This window comes from Eleutherodactylus coqui, chromosome 7 (genome assembly GCF_035609145.1).
Source record: "Eleutherodactylus coqui strain aEleCoq1 chromosome 7, aEleCoq1.hap1, whole genome shotgun sequence".
NCBI classification, from domain to species: Eukaryota; Metazoa; Chordata; class Amphibia; order Anura; family Eleutherodactylidae; genus Eleutherodactylus; species Eleutherodactylus coqui.
The window spans coordinates 79646653-79669322 of record NC_089843.1 but is presented as its reverse complement, the minus strand read 5'-3'; the positions used below and the strand labels follow the sequence as shown (position 1 = coordinate 79669322).

General features: G+C 44.3%; 1 protein-coding gene across 1 annotated transcript in view; it reads right to left on the bottom strand.

Annotated features, from left to right (window-relative positions):
* Positions 1–22670, bottom strand: part of PROM1 (prominin 1) — a 128754-nt gene that overhangs the window by 20406 nt on the left and 85678 nt on the right. The window contains exons 12-18 of the mRNA XM_066574636.1: positions 16098–16250; positions 15821–15944; positions 14400–14503; positions 13971–14055; positions 12948–13094; positions 9885–9956; positions 7932–8024 (exon numbers count right to left, since the gene is read on the bottom strand). Coding sequence (XP_066430733.1) covers positions 7932–8024; positions 9885–9956; positions 12948–13094; positions 13971–14055; positions 14400–14503; positions 15821–15944; positions 16098–16250 — 778 coding nt within the window. The remainder of the gene's footprint in view (positions 1–7931; positions 8025–9884; positions 9957–12947; positions 13095–13970; positions 14056–14399; positions 14504–15820; positions 15945–16097; positions 16251–22670) is intronic.

Sequence of the window (22670 nt, the reverse complement as noted above, 5' to 3'; positions counted from 1 at the left end):
CAAAGCGATTAATGGGTTTCACCTGCCCTCTTGGCTGGCCATGGCCAATTTTTGGGATGTACATTAGTACTGTTGATACAGCAATTTTTGTGGGCCCTCGCCTACAGTGTAATCAAATTAATTTTTAGCCCACCTGCATTACAGCTGACGTTACCTCAGCTGTGTTGGGCAATGCAATGGGATATTTTTATGTACCGCCGGTGGGTTCCAGGGAGCCACCCATGCTGTAGGTGCACACTGAGTTTTTAATACATCTGTACACTTCTAAAGAACCCGTCTGACTGGGCCATGCAGTGTGGGCCGAAGCCCACCTGTATTACGCACGACATTACTACCTCAGCTGTGTTGGGCAATGCAATGGGATATTTCTATGTACCGCCGGTGGCTTCCTGGCACCCACCCAGGCAGTGGGTCCACAGGGAGTTTAACCTACATGTGTCCACTTGTAAAGAACCCCAGTCTGACTGGGGCATGCAGTGTGGGCCGAAACCCACCTGCATTAACCCTTTCCAGTCCACTGTGTGACCTGTGAAGACATTAGGGTTTAAGGCTGTACAGCTCCGTTGTTGGTAGACGTCTGTCGGGGTTCTCTTACTGTATATTGCCAGCCTCTCTGCTGTCGGAGCCTATCCTACGTGTCAGCTCATGCAGTACTGGCTTTAGCCAGCATATAGCGCCGTTGTATAACAGCAGAAAAAGAGTAAGCCCCCTAGGAAAACCATATACAAATTGGATTGGAAAGGGTTAAGCACAACATTACTACCTCAGCTGTGTTGGGCAATGCAATGGGATATTTCTATGTACCGCCGGTGGCTTCCTGGCACCCACCCATGCTGTAGGTGCACACGGACTTTTTACTACATCTGTACACTTATAAAGAACCCCAGTCAGACTGGGGCATGCAGTGTGGGCCGAAGCCCACCTGCATTAAGCACGACATTACTACCTCAGCTGTGTTGGGCAATGCAATGGGATATTTCTGTGTACCGCCGGTGGGTTCCAGGGAGCCACCCATGCTGTGGGTCGACAGGGACTTCACAATAGGGAGTTGTACCTGCCTGTGTCTATGAATTAAAAAGCCCGGTCTGACTGGGGCATGCAGACACCTTGACAGAATGAATAGTGTGTGGCACATAGGTTCCCCATTGCTATGCCCACGTGTGCAGCTCCTGATGGCGGTGGCACAGGATTCTATTTCTCATTGCTTCTGTACAGCATTGTGGGCTATCGCTCCGCCACTTTTAAAGAGGGTCGCTGCCTAGCCGTGCCAACCTCTGCAGTGTGTGCCTGCGGTCCCTCGTCATGGCAGACGCAATTCTAAATAGACATGAGCGTGGTGTGGCATGAGGGCAGCTGAAGGCTGCCCAGGGACACTTTGGTGTGCGCTGTGGGGGGGGGAGGGGGGGCGGTTGGGCAGCATGTAACCCAGGAGAAGTGTCAGTGGAGTTTCATGCAGGCAGTGATTGTGCTTTGTTGGAGGTAGTGTGGTGCTTAGCAAAGGTATGCCATGCTAATGAGGGCTTTTCAGAAGTAAAAGTTGTTGGGAGGGGGGGGGGGGCCCACTCTTGCCGGTATTGTGGCTTAATAGTGGGACCTGTGAACTTGAGATGCAGCCCAACACGTAGCCCCTCGCCTGCCCTATCCGTTTCTGTGTCATTCCCATCACTTTCTTGAATTGCCCAGATTTTCACACATGAAAACCTTAGCGAGCATCGGCGAAATACAAAAATGTTCTGGTCGCCCATTGACTTCAATGGGGTTCGTTGTTCGAAACGAACCCTCGAGCATCACGGGAAGTTCGTTCCGAATAACGAACACCCGAACATTTTGGTGTTCGCTCATCTCTAATAAGCATATTTCCACCATGCATGGATTCCAACTTGTTTAACTCATACAGAGCAATACTACAGGCCTAATAGGCAATTTGTATAGGAATCTATTCACATAGGTTTAACGTCCAAGTTTGCAGTGGACAGAACTCAGACCCATCAAAGTGAATGAAGTCATCCATCCACACATGCTTTTTTTGGTCAAGAAACGACGGGCTGGGTTATAGAAAAGAAAACATGACAGCATGTCCTATTTTTGAGGGGTCTCTGCATCCAAGGTCCCAAATCAATCTGATGTAATTTTTTTCGTCTGTTCTTCTATGAGGTACCAGCAATTCCTCATGGTTTTGTGCTAGTGCATGAAGGTATGAAGCATCCAAAACAGATTTGGGATAACCCCTTTTTCTGGAACAACCCATAAGCACCCTGGACTCCTCTTGAGACTCCTTAATAGAGGCACAGTTGTGACAAATTCTCAAAGATTGCCCACTTATGATGCCCTTTCTTAGGGCATAGAAGTGATGGCTTTCCCAGCTCAACAAACATTTATGGCTGTTGCTTTCTGATAAACTGCTGTCGAGAAATTGCCCTCTGGTGTCTTACTAATCCTTAACCCTTTCCAATCCAATTTGTATCCTGGTTTTCCTAGGGGGCTTACTCTTTTTCTGCTATTATACAACGGCGCTATATGCTTGTTAAAGGTGACACGTTGGATAGGCTCCGACAGCATAGAGGCTGGCAATATACAGTAAGAGAACCCCGACGGACGTCTTCCAATATCTAAGCTGTACAGCCTTAAATCATAATGTGTTTAGACGTCAGCCAGTGGATTGGAAAGGGTTAAATCCAGGAATGTCATGGTTGATTCCTAGATTTCAGATGTGAAGGATAATCATTTTAATTCAGCATCATGACAATTTCCAAAAATAATTTATTTGAGCCAGACCACAAGATTAAAATATGACCGATATAGCATAGCCACAAAAGTATGTCCGATGTCCATTTGTCATTAGCATCAACAAATACTATCTGCTGCTCCCACCAGCGCAGGAACAGATTTGCATACGTGGAGGCACAAGGGTTCCCCTTTAGCTGGTTATAGATGTTGCCATTAAAGAGGAAATAATTACGCTCCAACATAAATAGTAATAGCTGAAGCCACTAGTGTAACAGTAGGGAATGCAGGCGATGCGGTTGCACCTGGGCCCCGGAGCCTTAGGGGGCCCATAAGGCCTCTCTTCTCCATATAGGGAGCCCAGTACTATGAATAAAGCATTATAGTTGGGGGCCCGGTTACAGATTTTGCATTGGGGCCCAGGAGCTTCAAGTTACGCCTCTGGCTGAAGCACAAAATAATTATGTACCTAATACTGGGTGCCTCTGTGTGAGAGAAAATGCGATGCTGCCATTTATATCTGTGAGGTGTGGTACATCGTATGAGCAATGTGTTGATGTATGTTACATGCTGATGTTGTTGCAATCGGATGTCACAACTGTAGGCAGCTCAGTAAATATACGCTGTGTTTTGCTTGTAACCATAGTTATTATTGTGTCTGTGTTTGGGACCAATGCGATGGCCTTTACCTTCGCTTGATTGATATTTGGATGTGTTGGGGTTATGGGTTGGATGGGCTGTCGCATTCACAGTAATGCGTGTGGGTGCTGTCTGTCATTGGCAGATTCTGCTGGCAGGTAAGACGCGTGGTCACACTAATGTCCGATGGCTACTTCAGACTTTCATTTGCTCATTCCAATCCGATCGGTGTAGGTGGGTTGGGTCAGAGGCGTAACTTGAAGCTTCTGGGCCCCAATGCAAAACCTGCAACAGGGCCCCCAACTATAATGCTTTATTCATAGTACTGGGCTCCCTATATGGAGAAGAGAGGCCTTATGGGCCCCCTAAAGCTCCTGGGCCCGGGTGCGATCACATCCCCTGCATCCTCTATAGTTACGCCCCTGGGTTGGGTCTTAGATAGAGATGTGGTTATGAACAATATAAGGTGACGTCTCAGGTTTTTACTCTCCGATGCCTAGTCTAAGATGAAGGTTAGGTGTGTTTATTATTTTACCTATCCTCTTTTTCAAGATGACGGATGCCCCTGAAGCACAGCAGTGATTATTCCTGGAAGGACTGCCAGGTGCTGAAGTGCCCAACAGGCGTCTCGTGTAAAAGGACCCATAAAGATGCTATACTTGCCTCTACCAGCTATCCTCATCTCTGATCTCACCAATCAGGTCATGTTTACAGTTAGCCTATGAAAGGCATGTCACTGGCTGCTGTAGCCAATCACAGAGCTCTGTGTGCAAGTAATAAGGTATGTGATTGTTGCAGCAGCCTGTAAACAATACATCGCAGTGGAGACTGGAGCAGAGGGAAGCCGGGAGAGCCAAGTATAGAACTTTTATTGGTTTTCCGGCGTACTATACTATAATTCAGGAGGCATTATCCAGCAACTGTATGGTGGTAATTAGAGATGAGCGAGTATACTCGCTAAGGCACATTACTCGAGCGAGTAGTGCCTTAGCCGAGTATCTCCCCGCTCGTCTCTAAAGATTCGGGGGCCAGCGGGGGGCGGGGAGCGGCGGGGGAGAGCGTGGAGGAATGGAAGGGAGAACTCTCTCTCCCTCTCTCCCCCCTGCTCCCCACCGCAACTCACCAGTCACCCGCGCCGGCCTCCGAATCTTTAAAGACGAGCGGAGAGATACTCGGCTAAGGCACTACTTGCTCGAGTAATGTGCCTTAGCGAGTATACTCGCTCATCTCTAGTGGTAATATTTAGTCATGGTATGGTACTGTTATCTGGTCACAATATGGTGGTATCATCCGGTCATGTTATCTAGTCACGGTTCGTGGTGTTACATAGCCTGAGTACAATGTTCTTATTTAGTCACAGTATGTAGGTGATGAACAGTCACAGTATGGCAGTGTTATCCAGTCACGGTACGGTGGTAATATTGAGCATGTGGGGAGGACGGTGGGCCAGTTGAACTTTTTGGACCCTGGCACATGAGCGTGTAGCTATGCCCCTGGCTTCAATGTTTATATGAAGGAGTGGGGTTCAACAGTAAATGAGTCTGAATTTTTATAACTGTGTATTGCCTTATTTTCTAAGAACACGTCTGTTATAATAAAGAAAAATACATTAAAATCCACATAACCTACTAAACCACAAGATAGTGTATATTTATAACACTGTCTAAGAACAATAAAACTCCTTATCCTATTAGTAGTTGGCACTGTTGCCCTAAAGCGCTGGGGTCCTAGCCTCTTACGTTCAAATTTGACCAAGGACAACATCTGCTATGTCAGATTTCAACCTAGGACCCCAGCACTGCAAGGCAACAGTGCTAACCACTGAGCCACCATGCTTCTTCTTATGGAGAAGGAGGAGGAAGGTGGCAGAAGTAGCACAGTGGTTCAGTGGTTAGCACTGTCGCTTTGCAGCACTGGGTTTCTAGGTTCAAACCTGACCAAGGGCAACATCTACTTTGAGATTGTATTTGTGTATCTTGTGTTGTTTCTTCTTTTTCTTCTTGTATATCTTGCACATCTTCTCCTGCTCTGGAAGAGGAGGAAAGAAGGAAGGCGGCAGAATAAACATGGTGGCTCAGTGGTTAGCACTGTTACCTTGCAGTGCTGGGATCCCATTTTCAAATTTGACCAAACATTTGGAGCCATAGTGTTCATTCAACACAACCTAATGCATTGAAGAGTACCATAATCAAAAGTGACAATACTCAAGTATTTGGATGTCCCTGGCTGATAATATTTTACATCGGCTAAATTCTGTCAAATGCAGCCCAAAGAAAGAAATGTGTGAATGACCCATGAACTGGCTAAGATTACCGGTGACTTGGATCTGTCATGCAACAACTGACTTACCCGTGTCTGGTTGTAATTCCTTGTACAGTCACTTGTAAGTGTATAATAGTGACATCTTACCGATCCCATTGGCCATAGGACAAGGAGGACTATGGATCTTTTTGTAGTACTAATAGAATAACACGATATTCACCTTGTACACAACATACGGTATAACACCACAGGTAAGACATACATTTACAGACGTGCAACATGTCACGTAGGCTTACCCTGGCTTTAACATATTTCTTGAATAGCGGAGGGAGGAATAAGAAAGTAATATCAACAATAGAAGTTATGACCTCCTAGACCAATGTTTCTCAGCTCCAGTCCTCACAGACCCCCAACAGGTCATGTTTTAAGGATTTCCTCAGTATTGGACAGGGGATGTAATTATTGTCAGTGCCTCAGATATTGCCACAGGTGTTCTTACTATAGGATATCCTGAAAACATGACCTGTTGGGGGCGCTGAGGACTGGAGTTGAAAACACCGCCCTAGACTATCTAACCATTGTAGACTCCTTAATAAAACGTGCATGCTTTCTGTATCATATTACTAGCCTTAAAACTATCCCATTTGCTGATCTCAGGACTGTACAGTACATGCTTATCTACAGCATGGTCTAGGACCGTGATGGGACATGTACGGAACAATATCTAGCAAGAAACGCCTCAAGAATACTGTATGGTGACAAGAACAGGAAGACACAGAGTTAAAGGTTATCAAATCCATTAGGGAACTACACAAGGGGCAAGTAACATTAGAAGTGCAAGTGTCATGCGTGACAACATTGACATCATACCAGGCTGCAACGACTTGGTATAGAAGTTTCATCCAGTCTTACATGCAGCTTCGATGAAAACTAAGTAGGTGGTTATGTGACCACTCAAACAATGCTCAAGCCCTACAGAGCATGGCAAATAAAATGGAAGCAATGAAGTAATGAATGACTTATATCTGCCACCATTGTAATCCATTGAAAAGAAAGGATCCCATAATGATGCACGTTAGTATCACTTGAGTCCCATAGAAATCAACCAATGGATCCAGAACACAAGAGTGAACCAAGCCTAACCAGCATAGTATTTGGCTTAGGATCATTTGCTAAGGTAGGCGTGGTCTGACTACAGTGATCCAAGCTTGAAATTGTCGTGGCACGCAAGATTCTGTTGCCTCCACTTAGGTTTTTTTCTGAGGCCATCTAGTCAGCCTATTATAGTCAATAGCAGACCATATGGACCTTCATTAGTGGAGCCGACACCACTTTAGTCTAGCTGGGATGGACAAGCAGCGGGGTAGCTATCGGGGGTGCAATTAAAGAAGTTACGTTCCACTCGTAGGGGCCAAACCCCAATGATCAAACTTCCAGGCTACGTTCACACAGGATGTATTCTCTGCAGTGGATTTACCACTTGGAATTTTGGCACGGATCCTTAGCAAAATCCACATGCATTAAGTTGCAGATTCACCACAGATTTTGGTGTGGATTCACTGCAGATTTCACATCCTCATTTAAAGGGTTGAAAATCTGCAGCATAAATTGTCATAAATTAGGATAGGGCTACGTGGTGATATATGTTGCACGCAACATTGTGTCTAATGAATGTCAATAGTGTCACGTTATGACCTGTGCCCTAACAGTATGACCTGTGCCCTAACAGGACTACAACATGAGTCGCAGAAAATCCAGCTCGGTGGGACTTTGGTTGCAAGTCACATATGGCATCAGAGTAATAAGTCACATATGACATCAGAGTAATAAGTCACATGAGAGTGACGTTCCTGTGATTTGGCAAGTTGTAGACAACCCCAGTCTAAATCTGAACCACTGCAAGTTTCTTGAAATATTATCCACATTGCTTGTACCATGAAATGTTGCAGATTTTCCTACACGCAATTTTGCAACACTACATGTCAACATACATTTTCTGAAAATTCTAGCAAGATACTATCAATGCCTTTACTCTATACATTTTCAAGCTGGTCCCACATGGACTGTTACAACTATTCAGAACGAGCAAAAACACGGAAAATGGTTACATTTGTGCCATGCACAGCTACATAACAGCGGCCACCATGTCATGCTGCCATAAACATGCATGAAGTCATGCAATGGATGCAATGTAATGTATTATCGGATGACAATCACCAGTAGTTTGGATAACAGCAGTATAATGTAGAGTCCAGCGGCACATTCCCGAATCTATCTACAGAATATAGAATATCCAGTGTGTTTACCATAGTCTGCTCCATCGGTACAACTTGCTGGATGTGTATCATCCGTATACTATTAGCGTGTCCTTTCAAAGCATTTCCTAACGCTCCTTTTGGCTAAAAGCAAATAGAAAGACTTCTGAGCAGAGCAGTTATTAGTAATGCGAAGGCAGAGATGAGCAAAAGCAATGTTACAACATACGGTTAGTCTGCATAAAACATTATATCGCGAGACTGAGTTATGATTACGGCATTTCACAAGAGCGGCACAAAGCAGAATTAGCATCTTATCTAGAGTAATGACAGATTAATTTCAATTTTGTCAATTGCACCGTACAAGGAAAATGAAGGAGGTACTAAGATGATCTGAGATGTAGTTCATTCTTATTGATTACATACAATATATTAATGAGTTAGATTACAGATGTAGCAGAGTTGAGTTTGTCATTTGTCCACTCCCAGTGATGATGTAGTGAGAGGTGCTATCTGATCATGATGTATGAACAATCCCAAAAAGAAATCACAAATTCAGTTCTGCTGCATAGAAAGCAAGAGGATAACTTGATGATCGGCAGGGTCTCATCAGTGAGACCACTGGCGATCTTGAGAACGGCCTTACCGTTTCCTCATATCTTCTCACTGCGGGCTTACTGCACCCCTGCAGTAAGCAGGAGAAAGTGCCGATTGCACAAGTGCACTTTTGCTCCATTCATTGTCAAAGTGACTGCCTGAGCTAGCCAAATGGCAAGCACTTGGGTGTTTCCACCAGCCCCATTGAAATGCTCGGCCAGCTCTGTATTCATTCTGAGGTCACTGCTGGGGTATAATGTATAATCACGTGTGAAATGGCTATTTAGAGGGGTTGTACAGGAATGCCACAAAATTGCTCCCGTCCATGCAGTCTGTGGAAAATTGTCTTAGCACCAGACAATGCATGTGCAGACCAGAGATGGCGGGGTTGTGGATGGGGGAAAGAACCAACACCTCACTGTTCTGAACACTGTGGCACATTAGGCTCCACCTCCTGCCTCTTCTGGTCTGCACATGCATTCTCCTATCCTAGGATGGGTTACCACTGGCTGCCATCCATGCAGAATTTTTGCAGCATTCCTGAATAACCCCTTTAAGTTCAGCTGCGGCCTGGCAATTGGCAATGGTTAGAGTAGATCAACTGCATTGTGTACGGGTAACCAAAATGTGGCTACATCCCTAGTAACCAGACTATCCAATGAGTGTCAGTGGGATTGGCACCGTGGTAATGCCTATATCATTCCCATCTTGCACTGTGCTACCATCTAGGTAAAACCTGGGTGAAATGCTAACGCCTCTGATTACGAGGAGGTCGGGATCACAGAAACAGCCAAGCTTTGCTGCTTCCTTAGCTCTCATAGAAGTCAACGGAGGTATGCAAATAGTGCAGCACAGCAAGCTATACTGTTTCCTCAGCTGCCAATCTACAGAATCAGCATACCTCACTGTGCTATGCTGTATGTGTAACACCATTCAGGGTGGCCAAGAGTAGTGGGGGCCTCTGCTCAAAGTACATACTCTAGAGGTGGGAATACATCAGTCAGATTTTCAATGGTACAATTTGAATGGGAGCAAAGCTGCCCATTACACCGCTGACTCTGACCCAAATAATGACGTTCGGCCCACTGTACTGACAGTAGGCCTGGCAATCATCTGATCGGTGGGGATCCCCACTGATCAACGATTGAGGACTTATTCTGAGCATAAGTCATCAATACTAAAAGTCCAAAAAAAACCCTTTAAAGTGGCAATGTAGTAGGGTAACAACATTTTCAAATATTTGATAAAAGAAATAAAAAAGCAAGTTGCCATCTATTAACTGGCACATTTCAAAGACATCTATAGATAGGCCCGCGGGCATTACTGTACTGCAAAGAGTACCTGAAATGTAAAATCCATATATTCCAATGAAAAACTATACTAAAGGAACAAATACAATAAACCTACCAGTAAATCAGCATTTCCCTCCAGTTCATTGGCGTATGACAGAAGATCCACTTTTGTACTGCTTTTTCCTGCCTAGAATTAAAAATGGACATAAAATGAGCCCAACACATTATATTAAAGCATCAGTGCTAGTGAATGGAGATGGAGGGGCCGGGGAGCGTTCCTGCCCGCCTCCATTCACAATAAACAGGCAGTTGTTCATAAGTGAACAACTGCCTGTTTACACGGCCGATCAGAGACATAACTTGAAGCTCCCGAGCCCCGATGCAAAACTTGTAACAGGGCCCCCAACTATAATGCTTTACTCATAGTAGTGGGTTCCCTATATGGAGAAGAGAGGCCTTATGGGCCCCCTAAGGCTCCTCGGTGCGGGTGCAACCGCAACCCCTGCATCCTCTATGGTTACGCCCCTGCGGCTGATCCATCGTTTAGTTTTCTGCATTAAGAAACTGAACGGCGATCGAGAAGACAACAAATTATCGTTCATCGTTCAGTTAGTGTATGTATTTACAGGGAATCCAAACCATTATCAGCCAATGTAAAAGGGCCTTAAGGCTGCACTACGATCTTTGGTCACGTGACCTGTGCCATAGTGAAAGTCGCCATGCAGCCCTCATCTAATAAAGACACTGTGGCGCTCCTGAGATTGTCACCTACCATTCATTATTGACACAAGCACAAAGGCTGGATCTGGCAACTGCAGCTTGTCCCATTGACATCTATGACATTTTAATGACCTGCACTACAGTACCAGCACAGCCACGGGACCACAGGAGCTGCTGTGCTTGCGTAATCAATGAAGGTAGTGGGGAAGTCGGGGCCCCCCACCGACCACACCTCTTTAACCCCTTAATACCAAAGCCTATTTAGGCCGTAATGAGCAACTTTTTCACACTTATAAATTAAATGTATTTCTTTTATCGCTGTATTTAAAGAAAACTAACATTTTTGTTTTTTGTCAACGGTGCTATATAAGGGATTTTTTTTGGCAGGATGAGTTGTACTCTTTTTTTTTTTTTTGATCCATGCAGTGTTTTTATCGCTTTCTATTCCATTATTTGTAAGGCGAGATAGGCAAAAATAGCTATTTTTGCCATCTTTTTGCATTTGTTTTTCATGGTGTGCACTGTGCAGATTAAGTAACGTACTACCGTGTTTTCCCGAAAATAAGCCCTTCTCTGAAAATAAGTCCTAGATGCACTACATGAAAAAAGAAAAACAATACTCACCTAGCAGGCGGCATTCGGGTCCCTCACGCTGGGCTGTGGCGCTCCGGCAGTCTTCCAGGTAGGCCTCAGAGCTCAGCGAGCTTTTTTTTTTCTGGTGATGGGGCTTGAATACTCCGCCTCCAGCAAAAGATTGCTGTGATTAGATCATGAGCGCCGTGGCTCAGCCAATCAGAGCCAATTAGCACAGTTAACCAATCACAGCCGACGCAATGAACCAATCACAGCCTTTCAGTGAATGACATCATTGAATGGCTGTGATTGGTTCATTGAGTGCCGACTCTGATCAGCTGAGCCACAGTGCTCATGATCCAATCACAGCAATCTTTTGCTGGGAGGCGGGATATTCAAGCCCCATTACCAGGAAGAGAATGCTTGCTCGGCACTGAAGACTACACAGAAGCCGCTCGGAGCGCAGCAGCCCAGCGTGAGGGACCCGAACGCCGCCTGCTAGGCAAGTATTAAGACACCCCCCAGAAATAAGACACTGTGCCTCTTTTGGGGCAAAAATGTAAGACAGTGTCTTATTCTCATGGAAAATACAGTAACTTTTTTTGCTTGGCCATTACAAACGCGGTGATAGCAGATGTGATTTTTTTTAACATTGTTAAGTGGGAAAGGTGGAGGTTTAAATTTTTTTTTTTTTTTTTTTTTTTTTACACTTTAACATTTTATTTTGGTCCCAATAGGGTACTTGAATATCAATATCTTTGATCATTCTTATGATACACTGCTATACTTCAGTATAGCAGTGTATTATGTAGCTCAGCCAGAGGCTGAGCTTCATAGGCCAAGACAGCTGGCAACCCAAAGGCTATATTTAAGCCTTTGAGTGCTATGGAAACCCATCGAGACCCTGCAAATCATGTCTCAGGAGGCCAATGGGTGACAGAGGGAGCCCTTTCCCTCTGTCAGTCTCTTACATGCTGCGGTCGCATTGACCATGGCATGTAAAGGGTTAAACAGTGAAAAATAGCGGTTTCTCTGGTCCCTGCTGTTATTCAACAGCAGAGTACCCTCTCTCTCTGACACCCATGCCAGGCTTCTGGTGCAGTGCTGTAAAAGGCATATGCAGCAGAATAAGGCCACTCAATGACCATCGTAAAAAGTTGTATGGGCGATCGTTAAGGGGTTAATATGATACAACATAAACAGTGTCAAGTATATAGGCACAAATCACTGGCCGACCCATAACGCTAATATGAAACAAGGGAATGGTTTTACCATAGCACTAATAGCAGCACAGTGTAAAATGCAGTTGGTCAAGTAGTTTTGCTCAAAATTGTGAGCATGTGTAGACTTGGGGGCAAGTAGAACTTGATCACATGTAGCAGAGATGCTAAAAAACACAGATTTGAAGAATATGCTGAAACGGGTCACCGGTGACATGCGAGAGTTGCAGGCTCTCTGTTGCTGCTCCTGTTTCACATTGTGCTGCTTAGCTGTTGTGACTTTGCATCACTGCTGTGTCACATGGAGCTAAACAGCCAATCAAAGCCCTTTACTTGAAGCTTCCTAATGTTCTCTAATAGCTCCATTGACTTCTATTAGCAATAACCTCTGCTTGTATTGGAGCGCCCTCCTGTGACCAACTTCAACAGCACATTCTGTAACTTAAATCTAGAGCTCCATCCCCAATGTCACAGAGTGGCCAACAGTGGCCAAGCCATGATCATATGCAAGAGGGGAGCAGGGCATTGATCAGCCCTCTTAAAATGCATTTTAGACTATGACTGTATGGGTGCTTCAGGATTGCATCCACAAATACTGTTAACTACACCATTTCATGTTATGTAGCTCATACGGATGTCTGATTCATCTCAAGTGATGCACTTACCTCTGCTAAAAATGCATCAAAGTCTATCATATCAATCCCTGTTGCACTAAAATCTTCTAAATTCTTTCTTCCTTTTCGATCAAGCAAAATTATGTTCTTCAGGTTTATATTCATAGTTTCAATCCGCTCTGATATTTCATCAACATACTGGGAATAGAAGATCAGGGATATAAGTGAAAATAATGATCTGTAAACCTAGCCATAAAGCAAGTAAGGGGGCTGGAGGTGAATCGGCATCAGGTAAGAGTCCCATTTTCACTTTTAAATATGGGTCTTGAATTCTATGCAAGTCCCTGGGTGAAATAAAGTCAGCCACTGAAATCTAGAATATCTTATAATCAATGTATTTAGGAATGCCTTCACACGGGCGCTACAATCAAGATTTCTGCATTTTGAGACACACAAATATGAACCTCATTCTTTTTAATGGAGTCATACACATAAGCGATGTTTTATGACATATGGCTCTTTTAGGGTGGTTCAGCTTTAGACCCCATGTCCATGATCGGATTCCACATGCGGGAGCCCACAGTGGAATCTGACCCTGCCCACGGCCGAGGACACTGTGGGTCTTCTACTTACCCGCTCAGGTCTTCATTTTCTTCACTGCAGATGTGTGCAGTGGAGTTTTTTTTTTCTTTACACTTTTTCCCACGGAATCCACGGCCCGTCCACAATTCAACTGCAGATGGGCCACAGATCGGACGGCTTTCATTGACTTCAATGGAAGCCGTCCGTAGGGGATCCGCACTGAAATGGAGCATGCTGGGAGTTTTTTTCCTGGCCAAAAGGTCCGCAAATCAAATCCGCATGCTCTATTTCCTTTGCAGATGCCCGTGTTTACACAAATCAAATCAGCGGGTGGAAATTGGGCTATATAATATTTTTTTGCGCTCAGATAACCCCTTTAATTACTACACCACACATCAGAATTCAGCGGTTCAACCACTAATGAACCCCAATAATTGTACTTCCTGTGAATCATGTTCCTGGAATAAAGTCAGATTTTACTAGAAAACTCACCATGCTGATGTTTAAGAAATCATGAAGATTAAACAGGTTATCAATCTGTAGAGCTGTAAAAATGCCCTTGTTTTCCTTGCAGTCGCTAGAAAAAAAAATGAAAGTATATTGTCAATGATTTCCCAAACTAACAAGAAATCACTAATAAATTAAAGCAACCTTCTGGTTTTGCAATAAAATTCTGTTCTGGGACAGGAGGGGGAGAAGGGTACATTACCTGCAGTTGTTCTTCTCTGCCCCCCCCCCCCCTCCGATTTGCCAGTTCCATCCAAGATGACTGCAATAATTTTCTAACTACCTAATTCACACTGAGCACTGCTCTTTGATTGGCCATTGCTGATCACGTGAACAGCTCTGGCCAATCAGAAAGCAGGTATAGTGCATTTATAGTCTAACACTATCAATGCACTTTGGGGATCAGTATTTTACCTGTAAACTTTTTCAAAAGTTAGATTCATATTGGCGTTTTGATACAGAGCCCCAGAGAGGTAACTTTTCCACTGTGAATTCAGCAGATATGGAGTATCCAGAACCTTGAGGACAGAAAAAAAAACATTATTACAGATTACAAGTAGAGATGAGCGAGCATACTCGTTAGGGCGATTTACTCGAGAGAGCATCGCCTTTTTCGAGTACCTGCTGGCTCATCCCTGAAGATTCGGCGTGGCCGTAGGGGTAAGCGGGGGGGGGGGGGGGGGGGTTGCGAAGGGGATCGGGAGGGAGAGAGAGAGATCTCTCTCACTCTCCACCCCACTCCCCTCCACCGCCCCAAGCCGCCCCCCCGAATCTTCAGGGACGAGCCAGCAGGTACTCGAAAAAGGCAATTCTCTCTGGAGTAAATCGCCTTAACGAGTATGCTCGCTCATCTCTAATTACAAGACATTATGTTAACCCTTGCTGGTAACAAAGGTATAAAACAAATTATATAATTGATATACACAGTATAAGATCTATATTACATAGATGTCCTATAAAAAATTGGATAACATAAGAAGCAGTTGAAATACACCTAATGTAGTGGTGCAAACATGGAGCATGCAGATGTAGCAACTACAAACCGGGCCCCAACAACTCGGGCCCAGATAGTCATTCCAACCTGATTAGGAAACTGGGTACTATCCCCAATAATATAACCATCATTAACACAGCTATGTCAGTACAGAACCAATGTATATACATAGTTACCATATGTAACGCTTCTTTATTTAGTATGGTGATATGTTAACCCTTTCCAATCCAATTTATATCCTGGTTTTCCTAGGGGGCTTACTCTTTTTCTGCCGTTCTAGAACGACGCTATATGCTGGCTAAAGCCAGTACTGCATGAGGTGACACCTTGGATAGGCTCTGACAGCAGAGAGGCTGGCAATATACAGCAAGAGAACCCTGACAGGCATCTTCCAACATCGGAGCTGTACAGCCTTAAATCATAATGTCTTCAGAGGTCAGACAGTGGATTGGAAAAGGTTAAGTCCGTGGTGGTTCAATGAAGGCCCAGAACATCCAAGCTACAGGAAAGTATACAATGACAGTCCATTGCCATAACATTACACAAGCTATAAAAATAAGGTTGAAAACCACCAGTTGTTTATTGCTAAACACTGCCCCATTTACAATAAACCCATGTGGGAACCTGTAGAGGGCAAAACCATAATATAAGGGACATGCTCTCTGGAGGAGGGCTATTTTGCATAGTTTTTCCCAGGGAGAATTTTTCCTTAACCTCCCTACAAAATGGATCTCCTCGAGGAGAATCAGTACCCACCAAGAGGTTATAATTGGGTGTTACAATTGTCACATAGAACTTTTTCTTTTACTCTACAGTCAATTTCTACTACATGTATTCTTACCTTAAACAAAGTCTTGTCTTGAAAAGGTTCACACACCAACTTCTCCACATTTCCACCAGCCAGGAATGTAACAATCACAATAAGCATGAGAACCCAGGAGAAGATGAAGCTGAATCCAACTCCACTGTGTAGTAATAATTAATATTAGTATTACAGAAATAGAAAAATGGATAAAATCTGTTGTATAACATTATAAATTAGCCTCCCCCCCCTCCACTGGATCAGTGGGGAGATACAATATGGTACACCATCTACAGACTGTGCAAAGTATACTCACGCCATGAGAAAGTTCCCTCCAGTATTCGAGATGCAGCCCCTCGTGGTTGGAGAAGCATGTTGGTCAAAACCGCAGGAGCCAAATAATAGGCCAAGGAAGTAGAAAACCACAATAAGTGTCACCATACAACAGAGGACAAGAGATCCCAGCCACCTGTAGAGGAGACGTCATTGTTAAATGTAGGTTACTAAATTCTTGGCATTGGAGAAAGCAAGAGTTATCTGTGAAACCTTCTCAAAATATCCAACTCATCTCAAAGATACATAATAAGTGAACATAGACAGGATAGACCAGAGAGATTCAGTAAGAGCTACTTGTCACTTTCACCCAATTGATTTTGGGAGGTATGGTTTCACACAAACACCTATTCAAATATCTTTAGGGTCTAGGGTAATTACATGGTTAATGCAATTGTCCCTAGGGGACTAGTGCAGTTAAGAGATTAAAGGTTTTTTTTGGCAAAAACTATGGAACTTTTTGGAGCTGGCTTCAGCTCCTATTGATTTCAGTGAGAGTAAAGCCAGCTATAGCACTTACATTCTTATCCACTATGACATATATCACAGTGGCTGGACAATCAGCTCATCACTGGAGATCCCCATCAAACCATCATTGATGACCTATCATGAGGATAGGTCATTAATAGTTTTTGTCCTGAAAACCCCTTTAAAGGGGTTGTCCTGCGAAAGCAAGTGGGGTTATACACTTCTGTATGGCCATATTAATGCACTTTGTAATGTACATCGTGCATTAAATATGAGCCATACAGAAGTTATTCACTTACCTTCCCTGCGCTGGCGTCCCCGTCTCCATGGTGCCGTCTAATTTCAGCGTCTAATCTCCCGATTAGACGCGCTCGCGCAGTCCGGTCTTCTCCCTTCTGAATGGGGCCGCTCGTGCTGGAGAGCGGCTCCTCGTAGCTCCGCCCCGTCACGTGTGCCGATTCCAGCCAATCAGGAGGCTGGAATCGGCAATGGAATGCACAGAGCCCACGGTGCACCATGGGAGTAGACCTGCGGTCCACCGTGGGTGAAGTTCCCGGCGGCCATCTTCGCAAGGTAAGTAAGAAGTCACCGGAGTGCGGGGATTCGGGTAAGTACTATGCTTTTTTTTTTTTAAACCCCTGCATCGGGTTTGTCTCGCGCCGAACGGGGGGGCTATTGAAAAAAAAACAAAACCCGTTTCGGCACGGGACAACCCCTTTAATTTCAGCTTTCCTGGTGGTCTAGGTACTGGAGGGGTCAATGTCAACATACTTAATAGTCAAGTATATTGAAGAAGTCCACACCAAAATCAATGCTGACCCAGTGAAATTATAAATGTAAGCATCCCTGATGGTATAGAGCAGTGGCGTAGTCAATATTAGCATGCCCGATGGCTTAAGACAGGGAAGGAGAGAGAAACGTCTTCCATCAGCCTCCTGCCTGCCAGGTAGCAATCCCACTCCCATAAGCGGTGTTTGGTATTTGAGCACAGCGCCCCTTTCAGTGAAGTACAGTAGACCATTTTTTCTACTTTCGAACAGCTCAGAGTTTCTCACTTCCTCCTATGTATCATATCACCTGTTTTAGAGGTGAAAAATGGTAGAGCATACTTGCAAATTGAATCCAAAATCTACATATTTTATGATAAGCAACCACAGTACAAGAATTTGGTGTCTAGAGTAGTGGAAGCTCCTTTCAGGCATTTAGACATGCACATAGTGTACATATCATGTTTAGAATAGTATGTACATAGATAGGACTTCAAGGAATAACACCTAGGAGTTCTAAAACACAATGCTTAGAGAATACTTAAAGGGTAACTCCAGCCATAAGGCTTCATGGCGCACACAGTCTATTCAGGATACTATTGAATACTTTTCTTCGCTGTTCATCAATATGCACACAGAGTACTTATGAGTACTTTATGTGGACCAATAGTCCCTATAGCAATTGCAGTGGTCAGCACTAAGATACATAGATTCTTGTATTCTATATGATGTACAGTATAGGTTTCTCAAAAAATTAACAAAAGTATTGTAGACTTTCTAATGTGTATATGCATACACTGAATGGACACTTTAGTGACACCGGCCCTTTCACAATTGGAGCTTCACTGTATGGAAATTGGACACGTGACATTGGAGTGCAGCATAAAATCATGGAAGAAAGTATTCTGTGGAATGACACCTGGTTATTGGTGCTTGAATAGCTGGAGCCAGTATTCAAAAAACTGAACTCTGTGGGGTTTTCTCATGCAGTGGCATGGAGAGTATACTGAGAATGGCGAGATTGAGGAAAACATGCAGAAAAAAGGGATCCTACGGATGTAAACAACTCGTCCATGAAAGGGGTCAGAGGAGGATGTCAAGAATCATTCTGATAAACAGGCGATGGACAGTCAAGCAAATTGCTGCAAAATACAATACTGGCATTCTAACTAATGCATCCGAATGCACACATCATCATTCCTTAGCACAGATGGACTAGACAGCGGAAAACCAGTTAGAGTGCAATTGCTGTTCAAGAGAAACAGAGGCAAGATTCCTGTGGGCAAAAAAGCAAAAAAATTGATCATTGTGTAATGGAAAAGCATCTTCTGGGCAGATAAATCTAGATTTCTGCTGCACCCTTCTGACGGGAGCTGAGAATTCTGCACAAGTAGCATGAATTGAAGAACCCTTCCTGTTAGCTGTTCAGCATGTCAGTACCTCCATGTAGTTCAGCAACTACAAGAAGCCTCCTGTCCACATGGGCCAATATTCTTTCTGAATGAATTCGACACCTACGGAACTCTATGCTACAAAAGATTGTTGAGGTTCTGAAGGCCAAAGTAGGTCCAACGCGCTATTCACTGGGTGTCTCTAATAAAGGGGGCCATTCATTTTATTATAGATTAACATCCCAGCAAGTTTACAGGTCTGCTCTTATTAAAGTCACAAAAGGTCACATCTACGTGGTAGTGTGGAGGTCACTGATCAGTGAAGTAATATTACAAGGAAAGACGATAAGTTCTGATCTGAGAGCAAAGTACTGTATACAACTGATAAACGTGCCCCAGATGACATAATGCAAGACTATGGGTAATACTTACCTGCTAGTTATTTACTTCAGTGCTAGCCGTTTAGTTACTTTACAAGAAAATAGCAATGGTCAGTCTGAAATCTACCTCCTATTTTATCAGCAGCTCAGACTCTTACTCTGTCCTCCCCAGTGCTTTACACTGCAGCTGTACTTATTCAGATTGACTACTGTGCACAAATACAATCCCAATACAACCTCACCAAGACGTGCACGGAGAACTAATTAACATGACATGAAGTATAAAACTTATGCACAAGAATCTCTCCCGCTAGTTTTCCCTAAAATATTTGCTAAGAGATCCACACTTCATACTGGGTCCGAGCTGCTATTTTCTTGCCTGTGGCAGCTGGGATTCGGCTTGAAAGTAGTGCATATACATGTGGGAAGAGATTCAGTGGCAATAACTTTAACTCTGCTATCGCCAGCTGTTATATTGAAATGAATGGCCCTGTAACGCTCATGCTCGATTGCCGTTCCGTTCATTGAAGGAACTTTGGAACCCTCGTTATAGGTCCAACTAGTTGGAGCCCTACTGGTCAGATAGTTATCCCCTATCCTGTGAATGGTGGATAACCTTTAATTTTAGTACAACCCCTTTAATATTGCAATACCCCTTTAAATGGTTTTCATATTGGTAGCACCCCAATGCAAGTAAACCTATATAAAGAACAGGACATGACCTCACTGTATGACTGATGTCTTCCCTAAAACATGGCATCAGTCATACTTGCCTCATTACTTAAAAAATCTGTTAAGGGCCATACCTACCATGTGCAACTGATTGCATGGCGTCATCTGGTATCTTATTTTGATATTCTACCCATATATGTGCAGCGTTCCAAAGGGATGCACGTAGCCTCGGCCAGGGCAGCGCTGGACCTCTTCCGGACACTTCTAGGATAGTGATGCCCAATCAACTGGGGGACAGGGATAGCAGATGTCACAGGTGACACCACCGTTTCATTACCCACCGGTATGACCCTCAGCGCTAAATAAGTGGAGCCGCAGACAGAAGTAACATACCTCAGGTCCCTGGGAACGGTCAGGGCCTGGCAAAACTTTACTGGAACAACTCCTTGTATACAAGGCACAAATGATTTGCAGTGCAGGTATTAGACAGACTTGAGAGTACCTCCACCCGGTGATCCCAGACTTCAGGACGGCCGGGTGTAAAAAACAAATGGGTGTACCTCTACGCGGTGATCCACTAGATCCGGACGGCCGCATAGGAAAAATGAATAAAGAGTACCTCTGCACTAGGCCTTGGAAGTGGTACCTGCTTCTTGCTCACGCCCTCTCTCCCTTCAATTGGGGCTCACTCCTCTCTCATCTCTGCAACATACACTCTCAGGGAACCACTCTTCTTCACCACATGAGGGTTGAAGGTACCCCCATGTGGCTGGCACTCTGAAGCCTCAGGAACCCAGAAGAATGGACCCTTTCCCACTCTCACTCACACACACACACATTTATTCTCTCACTCATACAACATGATAGGACATAAATTGATACATTTATAGGCAACCACCAGGCTTTTGCAAACACTTAACCCATCACACGCTGCAGCTGTGCAATACATATAACAGAATGACTAGACAGGTTTGCACAGCGCACCAACATAAGACATGACATGTATGACATTATGGGCTGGGGGGCAGGAATGTGTGTACTGGGCCACTACATATGCGTTCTTTTGTAAGAGGGGTCAGTGGTGCCCTGCTCCCTCTTATCAATGACACCAGCTAAGATGCTGCAATAAGCAATTGCTTTGGCCACTGTAAGCTTCACCCCTCTGTTTGACAGGGCAGGGGAAAGTGGAGAAAAGAGACAGAGCTGTGCATTAGACTCTGGACGTGCAGGGCGTACGGATAAGCGCTTGCCAGCGCTGAGAAAAGGAAGCTCTGCATGTCGAATGATGCAGAGATGGTGTGGCTAGCGCGTCACTGCTGCTTAGATCAGGGCTCTTACTAGGGCATAGTGAATGGGACTAAGCTTCCCCCCACCTGGAGACGGAGCCTTAACTTTCTTGGTGCCTCAAGTGCTATAAGTAAATTTTTGAGTTGTGTCACAGGCCATGAGAGGTAGGGTAAGACTAAAAAACTTGTGGTGATGGTAGAACGCTCTTAGCATGAGAGAATTATTTATAACAATGTGGTGCAAAAACTTCTCCTTTATTAAATATAGTGCGTCGCCAGCATAGGAAAGTGCGTTTCGGGAAAAAAACCTTCACCTGGTAGAAGTATACAGACAATCAGAGGGTCCTAAAGGGTTAAGAGGAATCCTGTTTGCCTGTACGATGTGGGGCGGCCTGGACCAGAGAAGTAGGCTCCCAAAAAAGATAAAAAAATAGCCAACAGGCCTACTGAATGGGATAGCGCCACAAAGGAAAAATCAGACTGTTACTAAGCTTTCACCGCTCGAACCCCCAATCATGGACTGAGCCATTTATGTACGGGGAAAGTAACACAGCGGCTCGGGTAACGGGCGAGCCTTACAAAAGAGACACTGTGCATGAGTTCTGGACTTTGAATGTCTTTGTGACTATATTAATACCGATAAAGTGTAAATGACATAGGGGAAATTTACCAAGTCTGGCGTATCTGACGCCGGGTTTAGTACAATTGCTCCCAGAGCATGGTGCACTGAACACATGAGGAGGCGCAGGCCTCTTCATGTATTGAATGTAGACTAATGGGAGAATCAAAGGTGGAGCAACTACAATAGAGAAATAAAAGTATGAAATGGAGGCTCGGAGCTTGATTGCAGGGATACGATGGATAAGCCTTTCAGTTTTTCGGAAAGTACAGCCCACCCTATATAATGTTATACCCAAAGGACGAACGTATACGACAGCAGACAAGGAAGGGAAATTTTTCTTTCAGAGGGGTGAATGTGGTGCGACCTTCAACCACAAATGACTGTGATTGAATATTTGCCGAAATGATCTGTTTATTAAAAGAAAACAGGTTTTAAACGCGTTTCGAGGTATGTGAACCTCTTCCTCAGTACTCACTGGCGAAACACGTTTGGATCGCTGATGGTATATCTTACAGAGAGTTATTTCTTCACCAGTCATTTATGTTTGAAGGTTGGCCGCATTCACCCCTCTGAAAGAAAGTTTGTCTGCTGTGCATCCCGGGACCTCCGTGTGCCCTCTCCCCCGAAATGTATGCCAGGTCCGACCTGATGTACATTTCTTGTATAGTTTACAGCAGCTGGCATAAATTATAAATACCAAGCCCCTCACACTTTTCAAAAAATGTGTCCCAATGTTGACAAAGTAACAGGGTTACTACGGATTGCTCACAAGGTATTACTATTTTTGCATTTTAGTTAGCAGTAGGTAGCACCTAGGTACTCAAACGGTCAAATACTTAATCATTATCATTCCACTATTTACTTTTATTTTCTTAACTATCATACACTTCTATACGGAATCCTGCGCCGTTTCACCTCTACCTGCAAACTTTAATGAATCCTTGTGTAATGCTCCACACTACACCTCGGA